Source organism: Oreochromis niloticus, linkage group LG13 (genome assembly GCF_001858045.2).
Source record: "Oreochromis niloticus isolate F11D_XX linkage group LG13, O_niloticus_UMD_NMBU, whole genome shotgun sequence".
NCBI lineage: Eukaryota > Metazoa > Chordata > Actinopteri > Cichliformes > Cichlidae > Oreochromis > Oreochromis niloticus.
Window position 1 is genome coordinate 8,296,395 of NC_031978.2, and position 25,966 is coordinate 8,322,360.

The 25,966-nt window shown below is 40.9% G+C and overlaps 1 protein-coding gene and 1 long non-coding RNA gene across 6 annotated transcripts in view; one reads left to right on the plus strand and one right to left on the minus strand.

Annotated features, from left to right (window-relative positions):
- Positions 1-2,261: 2,261 nt before the first annotated feature.
- LOC100704929 (ABC transporter G family member 20) overlaps positions 2,262-25,966 on the minus strand; it is a 111,349-nt gene continuing 87,644 nt past the window's right edge. For all 4 annotated transcript variants that reach the window (XM_019366590.2, XM_019366592.2, XM_019366591.2 and 1 more), the window contains 2 exons: positions 7,532-7,636; positions 2,262-4,644 (listed from right to left, as the gene is read on the minus strand). In XM_019366590.2, the coding sequence (XP_019222135.1) occupies positions 4,538-4,644; positions 7,532-7,636 (212 nt within the window). In that variant the 3' untranslated portion in view covers positions 2,262-4,537. The remainder of the gene's footprint in view (positions 4,645-7,531; positions 7,637-25,966) is intronic.
- Positions 15,681-25,691, plus strand: LOC102076722 (uncharacterized). Of its 2 annotated transcripts, XR_003213604.1 has the most exons (7): positions 15,681-15,800; positions 20,743-20,960; positions 21,678-21,761; positions 22,836-23,030; positions 23,535-23,768; positions 24,683-24,752; positions 25,291-25,691. It is a non-coding gene; the product is annotated as an uncharacterized LOC102076722 (long non-coding RNA). The 2 variants fall into 2 exon arrangements; XR_003213603.1 differs by lacking the exons at positions 24,683-24,752; positions 25,291-25,691 and having other exon boundaries at positions 23,535-24,467.

The window sequence follows — 25,966 nt, forward strand, 5'->3', positions numbered from 1 at the left end:
GAAATTGTTACACATGCATTTGTTTCATCTTGTTTAGATTACTGTAATTCTTCACTTGTTTATGTAAAGCCTCCTTGGAACGTCTGCAGGTTGTTCAGAATGCTGCTGCAAGGCTTCTGACAAGGCTTCGCATGTCACACCCTTGCTGATCCAGCTGCACTGGCTCCCCATTAAATTCAGAGTCCACTTTAAGATTCTGACTCTAACATTTAGAGCTCTGCATGGACAAGCACCAACATACATTAGAGATCTTTTACATCCATACATCCCCAGCAGGTCCCTGAGGTCATCTGATCAGGGCTTGCTGGTTGTCCATCATATGAGGCTGAAAAAGAAAGGTGACAGAGCTTTTGTAACAGTGCCCTGATCAGACAGGAATGCAGGAAAGCAGAACGAAAATGGAAGAAAGATAAGCTCCACGTTTCTTACCAAGTGTTTAGAGATTGTTTAAATAACTATCAGCGCACCATCAAGGTAGAAAGAGCAAATTATTTCTCCAAGATCATTACTAAGAATTCTGGTAATCCTAAAGTTCTGTTCAACACAATCAACTCTGTCCTGCATCCCACCACTTGAGCCATATCTGAGACTGCCTCACACACTTCTGAGGATTTTCAAAAGTTCTTTACTGAAAAAATTGGTAATATCAGAGCACATATCCCGCTCCCATCCCAGGACCCTTCTGAACCACCTACATGTTCATTCTTTTTCTCTGAATTTAAACCAGTTTCATTATCCCATCTTACTGATATAATAATGCACATGAAACCAACTACATGCCCCTCGGATGTGTTACCTACGCCATTTCTCAGAGATGTGCTGAAGACAGTCGGCCCTAACGTCCTCGCTATTGTAAATGGCAGTATCTCAAATGGAACTGTTCCTCATTCGTTTAAACAAGCTGTTGTCCAGCCGCTTCTAAAATAGACTGGTTTGGACCCGTCAGTTCTTGGCAATTTTAGACCAGTCTCTAAGCTGCCATTTTTGTCTAAAGTTCTCGAGAAAGTTGTCCTCCACCAATTATCCTCATTCTTAGATACACATAATATTCTGGATAAATATCAGTCTGGTTTCAGAGCCTGCCACAGCACAGAGTCTGCTCTACTGAAGGTGTTCAATGATGTGCTTTTAGCTGCTGACTCTGAAAGAAGTACAGTTTTAATTCTTTTAGACCTGAATGCAGCATTTGACACTGTCGATCACACAATCCTATTAAACTGTCTAAAGGCGTGTTGGCATTCAAGGCTCTGCTCTAAAATGGTTTGCCTCTTACCTGGAGAGCAGATCATACTCTGTGATGTTCTGTAACAAATACTCTTCCCCAGCTACACTCACTTGTGGAATACCTCAGGGGTCTATTCTGGGCTCATTTTTCAGAAACACCAAATTCCCTATCACTCTTATGCAGATGATACACAGTTCTACCTCTCTCTAAAACCAGGTGCTGATAGTACACTGCAGAAAGTCTCAGATTGTCTTAGTGACATACATTGCTGGATGTCTCTGAACTTTCTCAAATTAAATCACGACAAAACCGACATTATAATTTTCGGTAAGCAGGACTCTGTTAGTCTTATAAGAAATGACTTGGGCCCATTATCAGCTAATGTACATCCCCAAGTAAAAAATCTTGGTTTCATTTTTGATTCTACCCTCAAGCTGGACAAGCAAATAAATTCAGTTGTTCGTGGCAATTTTTTCCAACTCAGGAGCATTTCTAAACTCACAAATATCCTGTCATTTAAAGACCTGGAAACTGTTATCCATGCTTTCATATCATCACGTCTTGACTACTGTAACTCTTTCTATTTAGGCATCTGTCACTCAAGCCTGTCCCACCTGCAACTTGTTCAAAATGCAGCCGCAAGGCTCCTGACGGGTACCAGAAAGAGAGAGTATTACTCTGATACTCGCATCTCTACATTGGCTGCCAGTTAAATATAGAATTTATATATTTATTTATTTTATTTATATATTTTAAGGTTGTATTATTTGTTTTTAAAGCTCTCCATGGTTTGGCTCCAGGTTACATTTCAGATCTTCTTACACTCAAAAAAATGAATGAGGTGGATTGTTCATATTTATTTTCATTTTACTTAAAATATATGTTTTTGTTAAGTTAAAATATGTCTTTCTAATAAAGTCTACGTAATTGTGTCTATTATTGTCTGTACAGAATACTAATGTGTTACTTGATGGCATAACATTTAAGTTAAGTTAATTAGGATCGATATACTTCGTATATCCACAAGGCAGCATTGTAGCTATTCGAGTCTATAATCAATGACTAAACAAGCAATTTTGCCACTGTTGTGCTGCATCCGTCTTACCAAAGTCTAAAATATTTAATTTGATATGCTTGTTCTTGAGATATCGTTAGCATTATAGGACCAATACAGGAGAATCCCCATAGCTAATTTAAATCAGGATCTTTAGTTGGATCATTGCAGTTCATGTAAATCATAAGATGCAAAGACATGCAGACCTTTGTTTAGATGTTTGCTTTTACATATTATTTAGCTGGTCTTGTACTTACATTTCCAACTGGAGTGTGGGAAAGTAAATGTAAGTAGTGAACACAAGATTATTACTCACTAATCGATACAAAGCACTTTTGAACAAAAATCTGACATTTTACACAGATCAAACTGAGTTTTTGGCAACAATATATCAGCTTTCCAAGAACAAACCAAACAAACAAAAGCATCTTTACAGAATCAGCAACAGTTTTACTTGAGCTGTAACAATTTACCACCACTTTAACATGATCTTATATAAAGACACATTACCGTGTGACAAAAGTCAACTGAGGCACAGAGGTAAGATTATGAACAGAGCTACAGTATATCCTCACAGTTTGGCAAAATACAGTGAAGTCCATTTAGAAGTCCTCTGAACATCACAGAAAGCTGTTTAATTAAGACGAATAAGTCAACGCTCCCCTATTTCTACCAATCAAGAACACAATGTCCCTTAAAATGTGCGACAGGAACACTGATGAATGTACAGCAGAGCAGCAAGAGATATAATTACATTGCTGGGGAGGTGCACATCAGGTTATTGTGCATGGTTTTTGGTTATGATGCACCTATGATGTAGATTTAAGACAGAAAAATAAACAACCTGTGAGATATAGGCATGTCTTGTTTTAAAATTGTTTTCATCATTGTTTATTCTAACCTCTAATTGGAAATATACCCCACAAAACAAAGAGTGGTATCTGTTACAGCATGTCAAAACACCCCCAAAAGTCCATTCAAGATTAAAATTTCTTCATTGCAGTTTACTTCTACATAAAAAAGGAAGGAAAACCAAGCTTTCTGACTATAAACACCTTATTTCTGTATTTTCATTTGATTTTTCTTCCCTTTTTTTCTCCCTACTTTCCATAACATGTTTAATTCAAAGCAGCATTACTCCTGTGTGCTTTTAATCTGTATTATTCTTAAAGAAAGATTAATAAAAAGTCTGAGCAAATTAAATGTCTTTGTAAAAAATAAATTTGTATGGATTAGTACAGCTATATACCAGCGAAAGGAAATCTGTCCAAGAACCTCCACTCTGTCCAGCAAAGTAGAGAGAAATAATAATTAAAAAACAGATACAGTACCAATACTTTCCCCATCACCAATCTCCTCCTAAAAGAGATGCAGGCACACCAAAAAATGAGAAAACCTTCAGGCTGAACAGTCAACAGCGATAATGCACCTCTACGTGACGATTTTGCAGCACCTGGTAACACGGTGAGATGCAACCACTTCCTGTCAAGTCATAAACAGACAGGACAAAAAGCTGAACACAAACATTAAAAGCGAGCAGATAGAGAAGATGGTGTTTCTGTGGGAAGTCTGAATGGGTGAGAACCTTCTGAGCAACATGATGCAATCAGCACTTTAAAACTAGTCCCACGACATTATGCAACAATCCTCCACTCAGGTTCTCTGCTTGGAAAACATTTTCACATTTTCTTGTGGACAAAAAGCTTCTGTTGTGCTAAGATTCTTTTTTTTGAACATATAAAATTGAATGGATTTGTCTTTATAATGCAAATACATGTAGGATAGACAGTATATACTTTAAGGACAAAAAACAGTGTCTTACATTTACATGTAAGACACTGTTACATTCAGTACATTCACCAGCCACCCACCCCCAACATGGACTGCGCCACTTGAAAAAAAAATCAATCCTGTAGTATTAAAGACAAAACATCAAGAACAATACATCATTTTGTTGGAAAATTTAATTTACACTAATCTTTGTATATTTATGAGTACAATATCCTTTTTTCTATTACACACTTAAAAAAATATCTGACTGTACTTTTATAGAAGGTGCAGATAGAAGTGAAACAAATTAAAAGATCCTATATGATCCCTAGATAACATACTGCATATATTACAGCTTGTGTATTTCTGTGTGAAGAATCCCAAATGTACACTTCCATTTAAACAGGCCGAGGTGAGTCTTTGACTTCAGGGCTTCGCTTGACACCTCCACCCCCCCGTTCTGAGGGAGGCTCTGTGGGGTGAGGCTGTCACATCCGCAGCTTCAGGATGACTGTCGCCAGGATGACGAAGAAAGTGTTCCAACCCAGGGTTACAGCAAAGCCTCGCCACACCATCATCCGAGACAAACCCCAGCCTGATGAGAAGTGTTAAGGAATATATATATATTTTAGTACTTATTTTCTGATTATTTTTGTCTTATGCAGGCCAGTATATGAAAAAGGCCACTTTTCAGTCATAAAGTGTGTTAAAGGTTACAAAGTGGTGAGCAAGACTGAAATACTGTGCAGAACAGGAAGTCTTTTGTAGAGATGCAGAAGCAGTATATTAAGAACAGGAAACAGATGGAGACAGAAAAGCGGAACTAAGCAACGCACACACACACATCAAGTAAGGGCAGACATGTAGTATTGAAATAGATTAAGTGACGGTTTAGTAGGGGAGGAGCGAGCGGATTATAACATAGTGCTTCTTTTATTACAAGCATATCACCTAAGAAAGAAGCAACAGCAATTTCAACAGAAATGTTAACGTTCAATTCATTCTATTGTAATAAAAATTAAAGCTGCAAGCAGCACTGAGAGGGCCCTCGTACCCAAAGCGTCGAGACACGCCCAACACCTACACCCAGCAGGTCCGATCTGATATCACATTGATGGATTTCATGCGTAGAACCACAAGCTAAAATTTCATCTCGTTCAATGATGATTATACTCGTCCTACTAGGTGGCACTTTAACCATTACTGACAAATGACATATAAAACATTTCCGAGCTCGACTCTCATCATGCCTGTGAAGTTTGGTAGAGATTGGACATTGTGTTTTTGAGTGACAGCAGTTTACTGCTTTTTGGCGAGTGATTGAAACTCCAGGTGCCGCCATGACCACCTTGTTTTATGAACCGTAAAAAGCGCCGCAATTTAACATTGCAAAGGTCTTTAGATTCCACACTCCAAAGATCATGTTGATGTGATGAAATCCCTAGGAGGAGTTCTTTAAAGTATGAGGCCTGAAAATAGGGAAAAATGTAGCTGAAATGACATGTTCAATTGAAAATGGATGACTTCCTGTTTGGTTTGGGATATTGCTCCTAGAGCCTTTTTTTGTTCATGTTGATATTTTACATAAGCCAGCCAGATTTCAGACTCATAGATGAAACACAGGGCAGGAGCTGCTCTTTTGAAATTTTGTAGGGGGCGCTGTGGCGCCATTTTGTAATATTCCATGAAAATGATCACATAACAAGAAAGCCTTCGTGACACTGGAGGTGTGTGCAAAATTTCAAGAGTTTTTTGAGCTTTCCAAACCCCTCAAAAGCTACTTAATTTTTCATGGCAACTCGCCTTGCCACCAGGGTGCACCGTTCAATGTCAACTCACAATTATTACACTAAAGAATCAGGAGGGACTGATGTTTATTCTCACTGCTTTTCAGGTGGATCTCATCAACCTGTGAGGAGCAGTACATCAAAGTTTAAGACATGACATTTCCTGTTCCCACTTGGTGGTGCTCTGACTATTCCTGACAATGGGCACATCAATCTGTTCAGGAAGGATATGTTATCACGTCTGTAAAGTTTGGTAGTGATCTGACTGGATTTCTTTGAGTTATAGTAATTTCGTTCCTCACTGCGAGACATCAATGTTCACCATGCTGCTGGGGTCACACCCTTTGGTGAAAACTCACCGTTTCCAATATAATCCAAGACCAACTCCTTAAGGATTTCCTGGAGAAATTTGGGGTACAGTATAGAGGTGGGTGACCCAAAGACCCTCAAAGTGTAAAACATGGCATTTCGTGTTCCCACTTGGTGGCGCTGTCGCCAATGTCAAATATGGCAGTAGAAATATGTTCAGGGTTGGAGCCTTATCATATGTGTGTACTTTGGTCCAGTGCAAACCAGGCTCCAGCCCGACTAAACATAAACATCAGGGTCTGGCTCACAGGTTGATCCAGTTTCCTCCTCCCCCACTGAAAGGAGGAATTACTGTTACGATGGAGGACCTGCAGTGAATTGACAGTGAGCAATACCTTAATGATGTTATCATTGATTTTTACCTCTTTTTTACCAATATATTTGGGAATGAGAGCAATATAAATTTCATGGCAAATCATCATAATTCCCTGTGACAAAAACTCAAAAGCTCTGCAATTTAATATGGCCCAGGTGTGTAGTTGACACTGACCAAATAAGAAAATGATCCAATCAAATCCGTAGGAGAAGTTCGCAAAAGGTAAAATTCGAGCCAAAATGTCACCTTCAATTCCAAATAGCAGGCTTCCAGTTTGGTTTATATGGAAGCGTAGAGCTGCCACCCAGGCAAAATAAAAATAGAGCTGTATCACATTATAACGTGAAAAGTTTGTTCTAACAATATACTTTTCATGTTTGTACAACATACTATCATGTTACTACAATGTACTTTTCACGTTTGAAAAATATAATATCAAGTTATTACAATATACATAATTATCATGTTAGTACAATATAATTATCACCTTCATACAATATTTATATTGTACGATTGTGATAATTATGTATATTGTAATAACGTGATATTGTGAGAGAACAAAAATTCTAATTAGAGAACAATCAGTTTTCATCAGGAAAATCCAATATTTTCTTCTATGTAGACAGGACAATCTATTGATATTTTTATGGCACAACTTGACATGTGTGTTCAACCTAACATTAAAGGTGGATGAAAATGGTGTTACTCATGTGACTAAGAAGTTCATGTTAAAAATTATTCGAAATTCTTTATTTTTCAGTATTATGAGATTTAACTATATATAACATAACATATATAACATTCAGAAAAAGTCACTAGTTGTCTTTTGCAGTTTGTGTTTTTTCATTCATGTGTGTTCAAATATTAGGCTTTTTTCATATTTAAACTAGCTTACACTAACTTGCATAAGTTTTCATATAGATCCTGATTCATTTTTTGCAATAGTTTTTGAGATGATCATGTTCAAACACTGCCTCATTTCAATTTCAATCTACAAAAATGAGTGTTACCTCTGTACATGATACAGCGAAGGGCTTCTGTGGTGTAGGTCAGAGGTAGGACCAGGCTAACGTAGCGAAGAGGATACGGTATACATTCCACGGGCCAGATGATACCTACATCACAGGACAGAAAGGACAATGTGTCAGATGTAGGTAAGATATCATATACACCTCCAGCAGAAATTAATTATACTTGGATTCTGATAACAAGCAGGCTGTGAAGCATTTTTTTTCCTGTTTCTTTTTAGATTCCAAATCAGGTTCAAAGTTCAGTCTGAGCAGCAAAAAAACTAATCTGCATGGTGCATTTAGCAGCTCTTCTGCAGCAATCACTTCATCAGCATGCGGATTTTGCTTTGAATTGCAGATGTTCAGAATTCCATCTTTTTTAGGGAAATCTGGACTAAAAAGCTCAAAGATGGAAATATTGAGATATGGCTGGAAGATCCAGAGTAGAACAGCAACAGGATGAACACTGCGGTGGAGAGATTTTATTCACTGCTGTTTCCATCCTTTTAGGCTACAGCATCAAAATAAGAGTAAGAATTTCTTATTATTCTCTGTGTTCTGACATCACAGATAAGCATTTAACAAATATGCAGAATGTACTTGTGAATTGTTAACCGGGACAAACAGCCTCGCTGTTTCGTGGATTTTTTTTGTGTGCAATTTTGCACGCTTTTTTTTAACAGCGCATTGTGTTCTGTGCTCTGATTGGCTGTAGACCATTGTCAATAAATCTCGTGCCATGTCTCCTGTACAGTACAGAATGCGTTCAGCTTGTCAAATTTACATAAATCTGTGATCGCTAGCAGTGTGACTCTGAAGTGCCGTACTGCATGTTTGTAAGTTTTCTCCCCAACAAACACAACAATGTCGACGAAACGTTTTGCACCGTCAAAGGCAGATGCACCCAAAAGGCAGAGGAAGATGCTAACCATCGTACAAAAAGTTGGACTTCTGGACATGCTAAAGGAAGGTAGAAGTTACAGCATTTTTCGGACCATAAGGCGCACTAGATTATAAGATGCATTAAGCGAAACAAAACAGTCAGATAAGTAAAACTTTACTCAACTTATTCGTCTTGCTTCCTCTACTTCAGTACCATTGGTCAAGTGGATCAACAGTGAGGTATGGCACATACTGCGTACTCGGTCTCTTGCATTTAGATCAGGCATTGAGACAGAGTACAAAGCTGCGAAATATGGACTGAGGAAAGCCATCACAGCGGCCAAGAGGCAGTACAGAGAGAAGCTGGATGGCTTCTATTCTTCTGCTGACCCCAGCCGGATGTGGCAAGGCCTGCAGCACATCACAGAGTATAGGGCCACCACCAGCACCAGCACCGTCAGCTCTGCAGGTGGTCTGCTGGATGATCTCAATGCATTCTACACCCGCTTCGAGACCTTCCAGACCCTCCAGACCCCCCAGATCACCTGGACCTGCCAGAACCCCCAGACCACCCAACCCACACCCCCGCCAGCGGTCTCAATAGACCAGGTGCACTAAGCCCTGAGGAGGATCAACCCCCGCAAGGCAGCAGGACCAGACAACATCCCGGGACGGGCCCTTAAAGCATATGCCAATGAGCTGGCGGAGGTTCTTACCTCCTTGAACACTGTCCCCACATGCTTCTAGACCACAACCATCATCCCTCTCCCCAAGAAAAGCCCAGCCACCTGCCTGAATGACTATAGACCAGTTGCACTCCCTCCAATCATTGCAAAGTTTTTTGAGAGAGTGGTACTGGTCTTTATCCAGAGTAACATTCCAGACACTCTGGACCCCCTGCAGTATGCCTACTGGCCCAACAGGTCCACATCAGACGCAATTGCTGCTGCCCTTCACTATTCCCTCTCCCATCTGGAAAACAAAGACTCATACATCAGAGTACTTTTTGTTGACTACAGCTCCGCCTTCAATACAGTCATCCCACACAAGCTCACTCACAAGCTGGCAACACTCGGCCTGCACCCCACCCTCTGTGGCTGGCTACAGGACTTTTTGACTGGCAGGCCTCAGTCCGTCAGGATTGGCAACAGGACTTCAGTCAGCATTATCACAAACACTTGCGTTCCACAAGGTTGCGTCCTCAGTCCCATCCTCTACACCCTGTACACCCACAACTGTGTCACCTCCAACAAAGACAACATCATTTTGAAGTTCGCGGATGACACTGCAGTGATCGGTCGCATCACTGGAGGAGACGAAGTGGCTTACAGGAGAGAGGTGGCCGGTCTAGTGTCTTGGTGTGAGGACAAGAACCTCACCTTAAAAACTGACAAGACAAAGGAAATGATAGTTGGTACGAGGAAAAAGAGGAGGCCTCACCAGCTGCTGTTTATCCAGGGCCTTGAAGTGGAGGGGGTGAGCAGCTTTAGGTACCTGGGTGTTCACATCAGTGAGGACCTCACCTGGACACTGAACAACACACAGCTGGTCAAGAAGGCTCAGCAGCGGCTGTACTTCTTGAGGAGGCTGCGGAAATTTGGTATGTTGGCCAAGATCCTCAGCAGGTTCTACAGCTGCATTGTGGAGAGCACACTGACCAGCTGCATCACTGCATGGTACGGCAGCACTACTGCTATGGACTGCAAATGCCTGCAGAGAGTGATAACAACTGCGGAGAAGATCACCAGGAGTCCACTGCCCTCTCTGCAGAGCATCTACCATCGCAGAGTCCAGAGAAGAGCTGCTTCCATCCTCAAAGACCCCACACACCCCCAACACAGACTGTTCATGCTTCTGTCCTCGAGACAAAGGTAAAATCCAGAACGTCTCGACTCAACAACTCCTTCTTCCCCACTCCTTCTTTCCCCACCGCTATCAGGCTCCTGTTGCCGGTGCAGCCGAAGGTAGCGTATGCTCTGCTAGCTGTGCCCTGGCAGACTCTTCCGAGCAGCCGAGGAAACAGGATTGGTTGGGTGATGGTGAGGAGGAAGCATAGTCTTAAACAGAAGCCCAAGGTATACCACCAACCTGTTCATGTCTCTAACCGCTTTTCCCCACTCGACACACCTGTCAGGGATCAAACTCTGGTAATTGGTGATTCTGTTCTGAGACAGGTGAAGCTCGAGACAACAGCAACCATAGAATATGAAAAGTGGCAGGCTAGCCTCCTTAGACTGAGATTTCCATCATTAATGGGGGACATTTAAAAGTTGATGTGTACTGTAAATCACCAATTACCAGAGTTTGATCCCCGACAGGTGTGTCGAGTGGGGAAAAGCGGTTAGAGACATGAACAGGTTGGTGGTATACCTTGGGCTTCTGTTTAAGACTATGCTTCCTCCTCACCATCACCCAACCAATCCTGTTTCCTCGGCTGCTCGGAAGAGTCTGCCAGGGCACAGCTAGCAGAGCATACGCTACCTTTGGCTGCACTGGTGAATCTGATGTTTTGGTCCACCGAATTAATGTGATCCGTGAATTGTGGTATGTTGTGAAATTTGATTTTCACCCAGGTGTCATCCACATACCTGAACCAATGACTTGGTTCAGGTATGTGGATGACAGATCATATATAACAGATCATCTGCAGAGGAATGGCTTATTTGAAGAGTTTCAGTCAGGTTTCAGAGCTCATCACAGCACAGAAACAGCTTTAGTGAAGGTTACAAATGATCTTCTTATGGCCTCTGACAGTGGACTCATCTCTGTGCTTGTCCTGCTAGACCTTAGTGCAGGGTTCATTTCTGTTGACCATAATATCCTCTTAGAGTGATTAGAACATGCTGTAGGTATTACAGATACTGTGCTGCAGTGGTTTGTATCATATCTATCTAATAGACTCCAATTTGTTCATGTAAATGGAGAGTCCTCTTCACACACTGAGGTTAATTATGGAGTTCCACAGGGTTCAGTGCTAGGACCAATTCTGTTTACATTATACATGCCTCATCAGTAAAAATAGCATTTTCACTGCTATGCAGATGGCACCCAATTTTATCTATTCAAGAAGCCAGATAACACACACCAAGTAGTTAAACTGCAGGAATGTCTTAAAGACATAAAGACCTGGATGACGTCTAATTTTCTGCTTCCAAATTCAGGAAAAACTGAGGTTATTGTACTCAACCCTGAAAATCTTAGAAATATGGTAACTAACCAGTTTCTTACTCTCGATGGCATTACTTTGGCTACTAGTAACACTGTGAGGAACCTTGGAGTCATTTTCCTGTTTCATGCATTTATTACTTCTAGGCTGGACTACTGTAATTCATTGTTATCAGGATGTCCTAAAAACTCCCTGAAAAGCCTTCAGTTAATCCAAAATGCTGCAGCAAAGGTGCTGAGAAGGACTAGAGAGAGAGAGTATATTTCTCCTGTTTTGGCTTCCCTTCATTGGCTCCCTGTTAAATCAGGATTTGAATTCAAAATTCTTTTCCTCACATACAAGGTCGTGAATAACCAGGCCCCATCTTATCGTAATGACCTTATAGTATCATATCACCCCATTAGAGCACTTCGCTCTCACAATGCAGACTTACTTGTTGTTCCTAGAGTATTTAAAAGTAGAAAGAAGGGAGAGCCTTCAGTTTTCAGGCCCCTCTTCTACGGAACCAGCTTCCAGTTTGGTTTTGGGAGACAGACACTATCTCTACTTTTAAGATTAAGCTTAAAACTTTCCTTTTTGCTAAAGCATATAGTTAGACCCTAAATTCTCCCCCTTAGTTATGCTGCAATTCCCATGATGCATGGAGTATTTCTTCTTCAGTCACCTTTCTCACTCACCATGTGTTAATAGACCTCTCTGCATTGAATCATACTTGTTATTAATCTCTGTCTCTCTTCCACAGCGTGTCTTTTGTTCTGTCTACCTTCTCTCACCCCAACCGGTCGCAGCAGATGTCCGCCCCTCCCTGAGCCTGGTTCTGTCGGAGGTATATTCCCCTTTTTGTGGCTTTTACTCTGTAGTAAGTTATTTGCATATCATCATTTACATAAAATAAAATAATGATAAACAAAATACATTCGACACAATGGCTGGCACGGTAGACCACTAACTTCACTGTCTGTGAATGTTTTCAGTCATCCAGGTCATTGTAATCTAAGGAGCGTGGAAAGAAAAGCGTCTGGAATTCTTTAAGTTTCTTCAAGACGTTTCACCTCTTATCTGAGAAGATTCTTCAGTTCTAAGAGCAATTGGTGGAGAGACCCAGATTTTTAAGCCCTATTGGTAGTGTCCCCAAGAGGGTTGTTGACCCACTATTGATCATCACTAATCACATGAGCCAAGGTGTGGAAAGAGGTGTGGGTCACTATCAGCCAAGGTTTCAGGTGAACCCATTATGAGACCTTGCCCCATCATGTGACTTAGTGAGATCAAATGACCCAAGATGCGAGTGGGCCATAAGGATTCTTCACAGTGGACATAGATGGCTTCTTTTACTCCTCTTTCACACCATCTGTCTTCTTCTCTTCTGTGCTGTGCACATTAAGGAGCATGAAAAGCTCAACATTGAAGTTTCCAGGAATTGATTGATTGATTGATTGTTAATTTATTTCAAACATGTAAACAATATACAGGTACATTTAGAAAAGAAAATAAGAGAGAAAAAAAATACTATACAAAAGTCAATACATATCAATATTGCTACCGTTCTGATTCATTTACATGTTGAAAGGGAGTGGGAAGAAGTACACACTTATTTAATCCCACCCCTTTGCTATAAATTATCAGTTAATATTTAGTCATCTTCCTTACTGATATAATCTGTAATAAAAATAGTGAACAGATTTCTGATATACTATATACTATAATATCACATCATGATTTTTTTTAAATAGAGACATTGACTTAATTTCAATATTTTCCCCTTATAGTTCGAGAAGATCATATTTTTATAACTCTTTTTGGACTGTTTTATGTTTGGACATTGCTTTAATTCCATATTCAAACTGTTCCACACAAGTTACAAAAACCCCTTAAATTATAACTTCCTTCTTTCAAAAAAAACATACTCTGAATATTACCTGGCAGTTCTTCATTTTTTGCTTTGAATAGAATTTGCGCTGTTTGGAATTTCACTAGATCGGCAATTTTCAATATTTCAGACTGCAAAAATAGTGAGTTTGTATGTTCCCTATTACCTGCATTGTGGATGATTTGAACTGCTTTTTTTTGAAGAGTAAAAAGTGAATGTAATATGGTTTTATAGTTGTTGCCCCAGACCTCTGCACAATAGCTTAAGTATGGTGAAACCAGTGAACAGTATAGAATATGAAGTGATGTTCTGTCGAATACCTGCTTTGCCTTGTTTAGTATTGCAATGCTTCGTGATACTTTGGAATGAATATATCTTACGTGAGCTCTCCAGTTAAGTTTTTAATCTACACTGTTAGCCTTTGCAGTAATTTCCATAGCTTAGTACTGCAAAATCAACAGTAAAAAACTCTAAAGGATGTTTGCAATTTAGTACTGTAATTTGCAAGTAATTGTGGGAAAATTCCATGAGATTACATTATTTTTACGGTAACTCACCGTACTCATGGAAACAGCTGTAAAATACAGCAAATGTAACAATTGGTGATGTTACTGAGATTATACTATTACACCATCGGGATTTCTGTTGTTTTCTACTGTAGATCTAAGAGTAATGACCTAAATCCTCATTCAGAGTGTATTAGCATAAAATGCAATTCATTGTGAGAGTAGTATCACATGTAAACTACAATATACAGCATCATTTTTAACTTGAGTAAGTTGCAGTTACACTATTTGAAGTATTTGAAGTATAACTGAAGCATACTAAGAAGTATAATGAAATACCCAGCAAGCATTGCAGTGCTTTAACTGTAAAATTAAAACAACTATGAAACAAATAATTGATGTTTTAAACAAGAATTTGTCACAAATTCTTGTGTAATGTCTTTTACCTTCTGAACAGAGTAAGTGGGATAAAAAAAAAAATGTTTAAACCGTGAGGGAAAAGGGTTAATAGTTAATAAACCTCAACTCTCAAATCATTTTCTCACCTGTTTGCAATATAATTCTGGTACTTGAACTATGAGTGTAGTTCTCTGCAAAGGAAGCCTTCTGATAGTTGGAACTATTATCTGACTGTCTGGGGAATGGAGTGATTTGTTACATGTGAAAAATATGTTTCAACTGGATTTTAATTACTATGTTTCAACCAGAAGTAACTCAAATATAAACTAAAAACTAAATCAATAGTATACTTGTAAGTTTAGTATTGTGTTGAGTAGAGTATATTTTAAGTATACTCTTATAGACTGGAAAGGACATTATGTTAGTACAGTTATAGTGAACAAAAAGTACATCTAAAAGTTCATTTCAAGTATACTTCTATATACTAAAACGGGGGCCAATGTAGTCCCCAAGAAGCATTAGTAGTATACTTACTAGGTAACGTATACTTAGACTGATTTCCTTTCTATATGTTACATTTAGACTAATGTTTAAAAGTTACTTCATTTAGCAGGGTGTAGCTTTTTTTCTCTTCTTATTCTTTTTTATACTGGAACTTCATTTTTTCTGTATAAGGTGGTACTTTTAAGACACCTCTGCCTAACTACAGTGAACTAACCAGAAGTCTCGGAATATGCTCTTGTGGTCATTTTACACAAATTCAGGTGTCACATCCATGAAACCTACACCACTAACCAGACTCAGTCCTACAACTTCACTATCAAATTTAATAAATTCTGGGACAAGCAGAAACTGTATTTTTAGCTGTGCATTTTGTGGCAGGCCAGACTGCTATAAAATGCACTCTCCTTGTAGCACCACTTTGTCTTGGTTCAGAAGAGATGTCCTGGATATACATGATAATGTAACACGGGTGTTTTTGTTTGTTCATGTTTAGCGCGTTGGGTCGTGTTTTTAAAACGAATGTTACGTTTTTAAAGCGTGTTATGCGACAGGTGTGTGTAGCACTGGTTACACATCTCAATGGGAGAGCATTAGTCGAGACCACACCTTTACCTGACGTACAACGTGACGTATGGCGCACACTTTCAAAACAACAATGGCGGATAGAAGATATTGATCGAGGCGGCTAATGCTCCTTTCGCTGGTTGCCAACCACCATTAAATAACAACAAGAAGAAAATATTTATCTGCTTTTCTTAGTTTTGCACGTTTAAGACGCAATTCAGACTCAAACAAAGCTGCAAAGCAGGAGAAAAACATGGCCATCGACTATTCTGTGCCACAGATCCAGTTCGCTGCAGCACAGAGTGATGATGAGATGGTGGAAGAACAACAGAGACAATTTACGGACCGTTAACATGTGCAACTTAGAAGTAGTCAGAGGTTACTGAAACCAGGCAAAGACCCTGTATATCCCTCAAGCTACCGTCCAATATCCCTTATTAATGTAGACCTTAAAATAATCTGCAAAGCTCTCTCAAAGAGATTAGAGAAAATGACCCCCCTTTTAATTCATCCTGACCAAACTGGTTTCATAAAAGGTAGGCACTCATCAACAAATACACGTAGATTACTTAATTTAATAGACTACTCATGCAGTAAAAACATTGAAACCATAATATTGTCTCTTGATGCAGAAAAAGCATTTGACAGAGTTAACTGGAAATTTCTGTTTGCAACTTTACACAAATTTGGTTTTGGAACTTCTTTCATCAACTGGTTAAAAATATTATATAATTCCCCAACAGCTTGTGTCAGAACAAATGATCAAACATCCTCCAGCTTCTGTCTCCTGAGGGGCACCAGACAGGGATGTCCACTCTCCCCTTCACTGTTTGCAATTTTTATTGAGCCACTAGCAGCAGCAATTAGACAGAATTCAGTAATTAAGGGCATAAAATGCAAGAATGTAGAACATAAAATCAGCCTTTATGCGGATGATGTGTTACTTTTTCTCCAAAACTCACAAACCAATATCTCTGGGGTGATTGAATTGATAAATTCTTTCTCAAGAGTCTCAGATTATTCAATCAACTGGTCAAAATCTACAGTTCTTCCGATTAATTGCTCCTTCCATAATTCTTCTCCTACACCACTGCAATCTGGAAATATAAAATATTTAGGTATTAATGTCTCTCCTAAGCTTTCAGAATTAACTAAATTAAACCACATCCCGCTTTTAAAGACAGTAGAAAGCGATCTGGCTAGATGGAAATCTTTACCCATATCACTCATGGGAAGGGTTGCCGCTATAAAAATGATGGTCTTGCCAAAAATAAACTATTTGTTTTCAATGATCCCAAATAAGCCATCACAAGATTGGTTCAGATCTCTAGACTCATGTATTTCTAAATTCCTTTGGAAAGACAAACCCCCACGTATCAGCTTAAAAACATTACAAAGGACCAAGGATAAAGGAGGATTAGATCTGCCTAACTTTATTCACTATTTTTTAGCCAACAGGCTTCAGTTCATCTCTAGATGGTTTAAACATACCTTCTTAGATGAGCCCTGGCTAGATGTAGAACAGGCACTATGTAATAATCTAGAAATTTCAGACCTACTATTTATCAGCTCAAACATCAAAAGACATGAATGCTTTAAAAGCATCAACATCAGCTCTTCTCTGACAGCATGGTGGGAGTTTCTAAAAATGACAGCGTCCTCATTAATCCCATGCAAACGTACACCTATCTGGAACAACCCTGACATACTACAAAACAATAATATGATTAATTTTCCAGAATGGAGTTGTAAAGGAATTAAATACTTAGAACATATATTAGAGGGAACAGAATTTATTCCATTTGACAGGCTAGCTACACAATATGGGATCAACAAGAAAAGATTTTTAGAATATCAACAAATTAAATCCATAGTAAAAAAGAGATTTAACCTCAGTCAAGCTGAATTACAAACACCACCAAGTGCAGTACACTTTCTTACTCTTAAATCCCCCAAATTATTATCTAAAATATACAGAACACTTTCTAAAATAGATGAATCAATATCCCTTCCTATTGCAAAGTGGGAAGCAGATTTATCAGTAAGCTTAGACCAAAACTTCTGGTCTCAGGTATGCTTAAAAACCTTTAAATTGATTAAAAATCCCAGTCTGCAATTAATACAATACAAAATACTACATAGAGTGCACTATACAGGTCATCGGATGTTCAAGATGGGCTTTACATCTTCCAACAACTGCTCACACTGTCAAGGCAATACACCAGACAATTACATCCACGCTCTTTGGTTCTGTCCACCAGTGCAGAAGTTTTGGCGTGAGATATGTGAAGACTTATCAAAGTGTCTGAAATGTAACATTCCCGCCTCCCCTTTAGTGTGCTTGCTGAGCAACTTGGATGAGGTCACTGCAGAAATAAACACAGCCCACATTGTTTTTACAGCCCTATGCATTGCCAAGAAAACGGTCCTCCTTAACTGGAAAAATAAAAATAATCTTAATTCTAATCAATATAAAAACCATTTAATAGATCACATTAGTCTTGATACAGCCTCTGCCACCACATTTGATCAATCCCTTTGGGCTCCTTTGATCGGCTTCATCACCTAGTGGGGGTGGGGGGTCATGGTTTGGTCCTGCCTTCGCTATTGTGGTTGTTGTGGAGGTTGGGACGGGCTTAGGGCGCCAGGAGAACCCCTAGAGACGTTATCCCTGGAGGGCTCAACGCGGGGGGTTGTGGTCATAACCTGGTGAGTGGCTCTGGTCGCTCTTAGAGGGTGTTCTCCTCGTGGCTGCGTGCAGCGGGGCTGGGGGATGGTTTGTACTGGCGGACGTAGGTTACTGGCCTGGTAGCCTGGCTGCCCCTGAGTGGATCCGGGGCAGGCGGGGGGGCTTGGGGTTCGGGGGTGCTTCGTCTCTGTGATGGGGCTCTGGCTGGGCCTTGGGGGCTTCGGTCCTCGTCGGTGTGTCGCCGAGGTTGTGGGCGGGTGGGTGCACGGGGGCTCAGCCCTGGCGCAGGAGGCCTCTGGTGCATCGGCCTAACTGGGGGACTCTTCAACTGGCAGGGAGGTTGTTCCATCCTAGCAGAAGTCCACTCTGCAGGTGGGGGAAAGACACAGGAGAGGTGGAGAATAAACCTAACCTGGGTGTCTGTTGTCTTGTGTAGTCTGGAGATGATTGAATGTTGGGGTGGGTATAGTTTCCTCTCCGGTGGGGTGGGGTGGGCTTCCCCAGGTCCTGTAGGGCTTAGCGGTGCTGCTGCCATAGGCCCCGGTCTGGATGGGCCTGGGCTCCCTTGCCTTGGTGGGTACCAGAGGACGGGGGTGCCTACTGGGGTCAGCCGGGGAGCTGGCCCTAAGGAGGGGCATCTTGCCCCTCCCTTCTTTTCCTCCCCATCCCCGGCTGCCTCCCTCTTCCCGCTCCACCACACCCACCCACACAGGTAGGGCCTTGGGGTGCGGGTGTGTCACCAGGGTGCAGGGGAGGCATTCCCCCCCCTCTGTCCCCTTCTGGCCACCTGCGCCTCAATTTTATTTCACAACTTAGACATCCACATTATTCACACTCTCATAACACACACACACACACACACACACACACACACACACATATATATATATATATATATATATATGTAGGGCCTTGAGGGTGACCACGTTAACGGCGTCCAGAGGACGGTCTGCGTATTCAACCCTACCTCTGGCGCCGGTGCCCACCTCTCAATTTTAAATCCATGTAGACATTGAGGGTTCTCGGGAGGGGCCGTGCTAACACCTGCTGCTCTCTGGCAGCAGCACCATGCCCTCCCTTGTTTTAAATGCACTTTAGAACAACACGCAGCAACACTACACATGAGCGGGAGGAGGGAGGTATGGGGTCTTCACACACCCCGTTCTCTACTAGCCATCGGGGCGGGGGGGCTTGGAGGAGGTGTTGGCCGTCTGATTGGCCTCCCTGCTGCTGCGGAGCCTGGGGCGGTCTGCTTGCCTCCACCCCGGGGGAAAGGGTCACATCTCTTGGGTCTGGGTGCCGTTTCCCCCTCTGGGGGCGAGGGTACCTGGACCCGGGGTATAGAGTATGTTTGGGGAGTATGATTGTGTGTACATGTCTATGTATGTCTGTCCCTACGTTGGGTGAGTGCTGAGTGTTTGTATATGTGTGCATGAGGGTGGGAAAGTATGTTTATGTCTGTGTGTGCCTGTTTGTCTGTGTCTATATGTCAGGTCGGGTCTTAGACTCCACCTCCCTGGGTACTCCCAGGCCCTCCAAGTGTGGAGGCCTATCTCCCCTCACCACACTCCCTGCCGGTGACTGATGCCCTCAGGGGTTGGTGCATTGGTGGTTCTTGGTGTCCGGGGCTGGGCGCTCAGGTATGCACCAGCTCACTCCCGGTGGCTAATTGGCGGGGCCTGGTGCCTGTCGCTCGGTCAGGCCTCTTCCGGAGCAAAGGGGGCCCTCGGGCCTCCGGCCTCGGGGCCTGCAACTCGGTTCACTCTGGCACAGCTGGCTGCCGGCAGAGCCGGCGGGCACGCCGGTGCAGCCCCCTCTGGCTTCTGCTCCGTGGCTACTGGGTGACCCCCTCGTCTGGGGATCTCCTCAGCCCTTCCCAGGAAGGTGGCACGGATGCCCCTCCGGTGGTACTCCTTGGGCTCTCGCACTCTGGGGCCTCTGGATGTCTGGAGCCTGGATCTCCTCCATGCCTGCTTCATGCCCTGGGGGACGGGGCTATGGGCCTCCACACCCTCTAGCAGACCGTTACATGGGGAAACCTTTTGTATACAAGCGCGTTGATCCACACAGGTGTACACACGGGTGTTCACTGTTCGTAGACAAACTACACCTTTCTTAGCTGCTACTTCAAAGCACATTGTGCGCTGTCTGTCCTGCGTGCTGCACAACAACTTTCAATATTTAGTATTTACTGCTGTTCACACTCAGCTAGATTAACGTGATGGTGTTGTGTTTAGTATGTTGCTTTGTTTTTTTTTTTGTTTTTTGTTTTTTGCTTGTCCTCTCCTTTTTCTCTCAACAGGTGATCCAGGAGATTTTTTTTTCTTTCTCTTTGTCTTTGTAAGTGCCCTTTCTCACTGTCCCTTTTCCCTTCTGTTTTTCTTTTCCTTCCTCTCTTTCTTTCTCCCTTTCCTATCCCCCAGTCATGTCTGTCCCATCTGTAACAACTGAAAATAAAATAAATAATAATAACAAAGTTTGATCAAATGGACCAATACGGCAATGCCATGATGATCCATTTGGCAAAATAAATCCATTTGGTATCCTTGTTGGTCTTCAGACAACAATTCTGACGGCTTAAGAACCAAATGGGACAGGCAAAAAAAAAAAAAAAAAAAGAAGTAGTCAGAGGTAACTGGATGGAGTTCAGTCAGGTTAAATGCACGGTTGATTGGATTATATCTGAAGATCGTATGCTATTCGTGACAACTCTACTAGACTCCAAATTTCTCGTCCATGAGGGAGTATCTCAAAAGTAAATGAAACAACTAAACTTAACACTTTTTCCCTAAAACTGACTGACATGGGAAACATTAAAGTTGGACTGACACCAGCTAATCAGTCTGAAGGTAAGTGTTTTTTCACTTATTCGAGAGAAGTCAGAAATGCGTTCTTATTACTGTTTGTTTTGACTTTTAAGCTACACAGCCAGGTTATTTTCATTCAAATGCTAAGACAAAATGTCAATATCTATGAATGTGGAGACTCAAAAGACTAGTTAGGTAATAGTTGCCGATGGATTTATGAGACTTGATAGAAAGTTGGACGTTTGCAACAGGTGAATCGGTGAACTACCGAGGTTGCGCCCAAATGCTTAAAGCTGGTAGCTGGTCAGTGTTTTCAGGTGTGCTTGTACTACCTGTATGGTGCGGAGTGCTGACTTAGTCAGGCTAAACCCATTTAAGCGTCGAGCTCAAATATCTTTTCATTTTTGTGCACTGCTCTCTTGTCTTTTGTCAGCACACATTCTCTGTTTATTGAAGCCTTTTGTTAATAATTTTGATCATGTAAAAACTGGGAATTGGTCCCTATTGACAATACTCTTATTATTTATTTATTTATTTATTTTTTGCATTGCATATGTCATTTAGGAAAGGGAATTGGTCATTGAATTTTGCAACTATGTGTATTTGTAAATTTTGTGGCTTCCGTGCACACAAATTTATATTGTTCAGTTTGTATGTTAAAAGCCACAAACATGTAGCTAACTATAGGCTTTCTTCTGGAACTGAGAACTGTCCTGCCACTTTCAGAACATTTTCTGCCTTTCATTCACATATGCCTAGGAATCACAGAACAAGAAGGGAGACCACTGAGGAGAAGTTCTATGAGTTCACGGGTGACCTCAGCTGTCAAGTTCCTGGATGTGGGTATGCTGCACAAAACTTTACAACTCTGTGCCCATCTCAGATTTCACATCCAAGACGGGAAAAAAGTATTATGTCCATTTGAAGATTGCTCTAAATACTTCAGTGTCCGAACATCATTTTCCAGCCGTATTTCTCGAAAACATAAGTAGACAGTTCAGCAGTCAAGGCAACAAGAAATTGGGGAATTTGCCATAATACAAGGACAGGACACAGTTAATCTATTAGAAGACAGTTGGCTTTGTGTAATTTAAAAATGCAGGCTAAAATGCTCTTACCAACCAGCACTATACAGAGCATCATAGAGGAATTTCAGGATCTTCTCAGCTGTGCAATGCACAATGTTCTTGCAATACTGTCTGACAAACTGTCTTCATTTAATATTCCACAAGCAGAAGTGGACAAAATCAATCAAGAACTTTTTTCATAGAGGATTATATGTATCTGAGACACAGTAGGTTTCCTGACAAAGCTTTAAAAGCAAAACATCACTATTTGTTACATTATGCAGAGCTTATCCTTCACTTTGGACCACTCATTCGTTTGTGCACCCTTAGGTTTGAGAGCAAGCACTCGTATTTCAAAGCATGTACAAGTTCAGTCTTGCATAACTTTGTCAACTTATGCAAGACTGAACGGCATCAGTTACTGCAGTCCTACCTCTCAGTGGGCCAAATGTTTCCACCTATAGTTCAAATGATTGGAGAAACAAGAGATTAGAATCCTCATCTTTACAACGCTCTCATTCAAGAAGCTGTGGCAAACTTTAGATGTGTCAGCAGTTGTCTACAAAGGTACCAAGTATGTTTCCATTGTAGATGACACTGATGATGGCTTGGTTTTTGGGAAGATAGCTGTTATACTTGTTAACGATTCTGAATTGTACTTTGTGCTCGAGTTGCATCACTCAGTACTTCTCATTGACCTTGGACTTCACTGCTTGCGTTACCCTACAGAAAGAAGTGTTTGTGTAAATGCTGACAGTCTGATGGATTATTACCCACCACCACTTTATAACATGGCAGGCCTTTTTGTTGTCTCCCTACACCATTCAGTTTCCTCTTAATTCTCTTTCAGGGATGGAAATTGAAGAGGAACTCACAAGCCTCCTGCTGGCACTAGACAGAGAGAAAATAATCTGCATTGTAGAACATCTGAAGGACGTTATTGGTGTACAACAAAAAAGTGATCTTTTGTTTGTGGAGGCGGAAGATCTCAAACCCTTTCTCACACCAATTCAAATACGTAAACTACTTCTTGCATTTAAAGGAGGTTTGTGTAGGTTCTGTACAAATCATAGACTTGAGTCTATGATTTGAAGGTCACTCATAGACTCATATGTCACTGATTAGCTTGATTAGCTTTTTTTTTTCTCTTAACCATACTACACATGTACTTTGACAGTATAATATTGAAGAGCGTTTTGGGGCTCACATTGTCTGGTAGATACTTAACACGGAAAACATAAACAAAAGTAGACACCTTATCTAACACCATTAACCTTTCATTGGTAGTGGTACAGCTAAGGGTTTGAAATTGTGACATACTGTAAAATATATTGACTCAAGGTCTTTTCAATGCAAGACCTTGAGTTTGTAGTTCTTTTGCAGTCCTGGGATTGCTTCTTTTCATCTTCAGACAAGGTCCCCAAAAACTGCCTTGCCGTTACTACTCAATCCTAATTGAAGGGTTCATCTTTTAGTGAGGACATATTTGTTGACATAGTAGCTTTTTAAGGTAACTTTTCCAATGATCTTTATTTATTTATTTGTTTAGATGGCAACAGACCAGAGAACCTGAATGACACCATTACTCTGGAGCCTTGCCCTGCTGCATCAGCTGAAACATCAAGCCATCCACCTCACCCCTCCTCCTCCACGTCCACCACTATGTACAACCATTACTCCAGCTCTTGGGTCTCACACTTACAGATTCCTTGGGAAAGATTTCCACTCCGACTGTCGCATGCAATCACAAGAGGGGACAGAGCTCATCCAGAGGACAGGAGAAGTATGGTTAGAATTGTTGTGGAGGCCATGCAAGTTCTCTGCAGAAACCTTAAACGTGCATCTTGTGAAGAAGTTGCTAAAATCATTGTAAACAGATACCCTCAAACATTTGCAGATTTTACTGAAAAGGGAGAAAGACTGGGTTGTGGACATTATTCACTACTAAGAAGCATCAAATCTAGAGTTGAACATGTTAATCGAGATAATACAACACATAGACTTCGTCAAACAAAGAGAACCAGGAATGAGGAAGACTGAAGTCCCAACAGTAATGCAACCTCACCTAAAAAAGTTAGATGCCTTGTTGATAGCTATGGTTGTATAAATTGGCAGCCAGTTGAACTTCCTGAGGGGGAAATGCCAGCTTCTTTAGAGGAAAAGAAGCACATCTTGTTAACAATTTTTAATTCAGAAGGACCTGGAGCTGTGGAGAGACCTGATGTGGATGACTTCATGTGCCTCACATATATTTCTCAGCGGCAGCTTATCAACAGTTGTCCCTCACTTTCAGTAGCTGAAATTCAGGAGCAGTGGCCATTCTTGTTTACTCGGAAAGGTCTTTCGAACCACTTTTACAAACTCACAGGCATCGATATCAGTGAGCACTTAAGTCAGGCCCTCATAACCAAAGGCAGAAGGATTATTAACTATTTCTCCAGCCAGAAGCTCAAATGGAACCTTGGTATAAGGACACTCATCCAGCAGATGGTCAAAACTCCCTCACTTTCTAACAACAAGGTTGGCACAGCAACCATACTTCTCATGATGAAGTATTACAAGGAAGATGAAGACTCCCTCTTTGTCTTAGCAGATGTAAGCTTCTTACATACAGCTCTATGTTTAATGCTGTTGCTTGCTGTCCTGTTTTTGTTTTGTTTTTTGTTACATAAAATGTTTTGGTCCTTTTTCTGGCAGGAAACATCTACCAGGATGTCCATGGAAGCAGAGAGCAACCTGCCAATCACTCCAAGGCTGATTATGCTTGGTAAGAAGTCATTTATGAAATAGAGCTGATTAGACCATATTAAAATGTCTGTTTGGCACAGGAGCTTTTCATGGACACAGGTATCCAGTCTCTTTTTTCGTAGCTCAAATTTCTGTAATTTCCTTTATAAACCAAGGTTGTTGGACATGTGTCTCAGTGAACCCAGCAAGGTAACAATATCACATTTCACATTACATATTACTGATCAACATAGTAGTCTAGCTACACCAACAGCAGAAATACTGAAGTCAATACTGTAAAGTTTAACAGCAGCACACACAACTCCAAAATAACCATACAGTTGATTCATCTCCGGTAATTTAATTGGGCTGACTCTTTGTTAGGTGTGTTTAATGTGCAGAATAATTCCCAATTATGTACAATTATAATATGTTAAAACGGACTTATGTACATAAGGCCATTAATAATTAACTGTACGTAGCTATTTGCTTTATGACTATCTAGACAGTGTGAAGAAGTGAAGTACTGAAATTATTTTGTGTTGCATAATGACAACATGTTGCCCGTATACATACAGGACAAAGTTCAATGACCGCCACCTGCTGGATGGTGAGTGCAGAGGGGCGTGTAATTGTTGAGCTGGACAAAGAGAACACCTTTGCTGATGTGATGTCAGTCTTCTTTGGTTCATTCTATGTATTGAACCTGGAATACCAGGAGTCAGCATGTGCAACATTGGAACTAATTCAGAGGTATGTTTGAACAGTTAGCTAATAGTGATAGATGATGAATAAATTATCCCTAAGTAACTCATTATTTCAAATCACAACTCAATGTTACTGTATGTTACTATTTATTGTGGCATGTTTTAAGGTTTTTTGTAAGGATAAACCCTGAAGAGGGAACAAAATGTACCTCCAAGGTTGGGACAAGCAGAAAGACTGGGACCACTGTGAAGTGAAAGGTTGTTCACATTAACCCTCATATCATAACTTTCCTCCAGTGGCTTACTGAATTTGAATGGAAAACTTCAAATTAGGTAACTGTTGTTGCCATTTATTGTGAATTTCTTGTATAATTTAAGTGACCAATGTGTTGTTACCTGTGTCTCCACAGATGATCCATGGCCCATGCTTTCTGGACATTTACACAAGACGAACAACAATGAAGACAAGCTCTCTTGCCATCTTGCAAGACGCTGTCTCTGTCCAATAGGTTTTTTGAGTGCAACAGTTTTGATTTTCTTTTTCCTT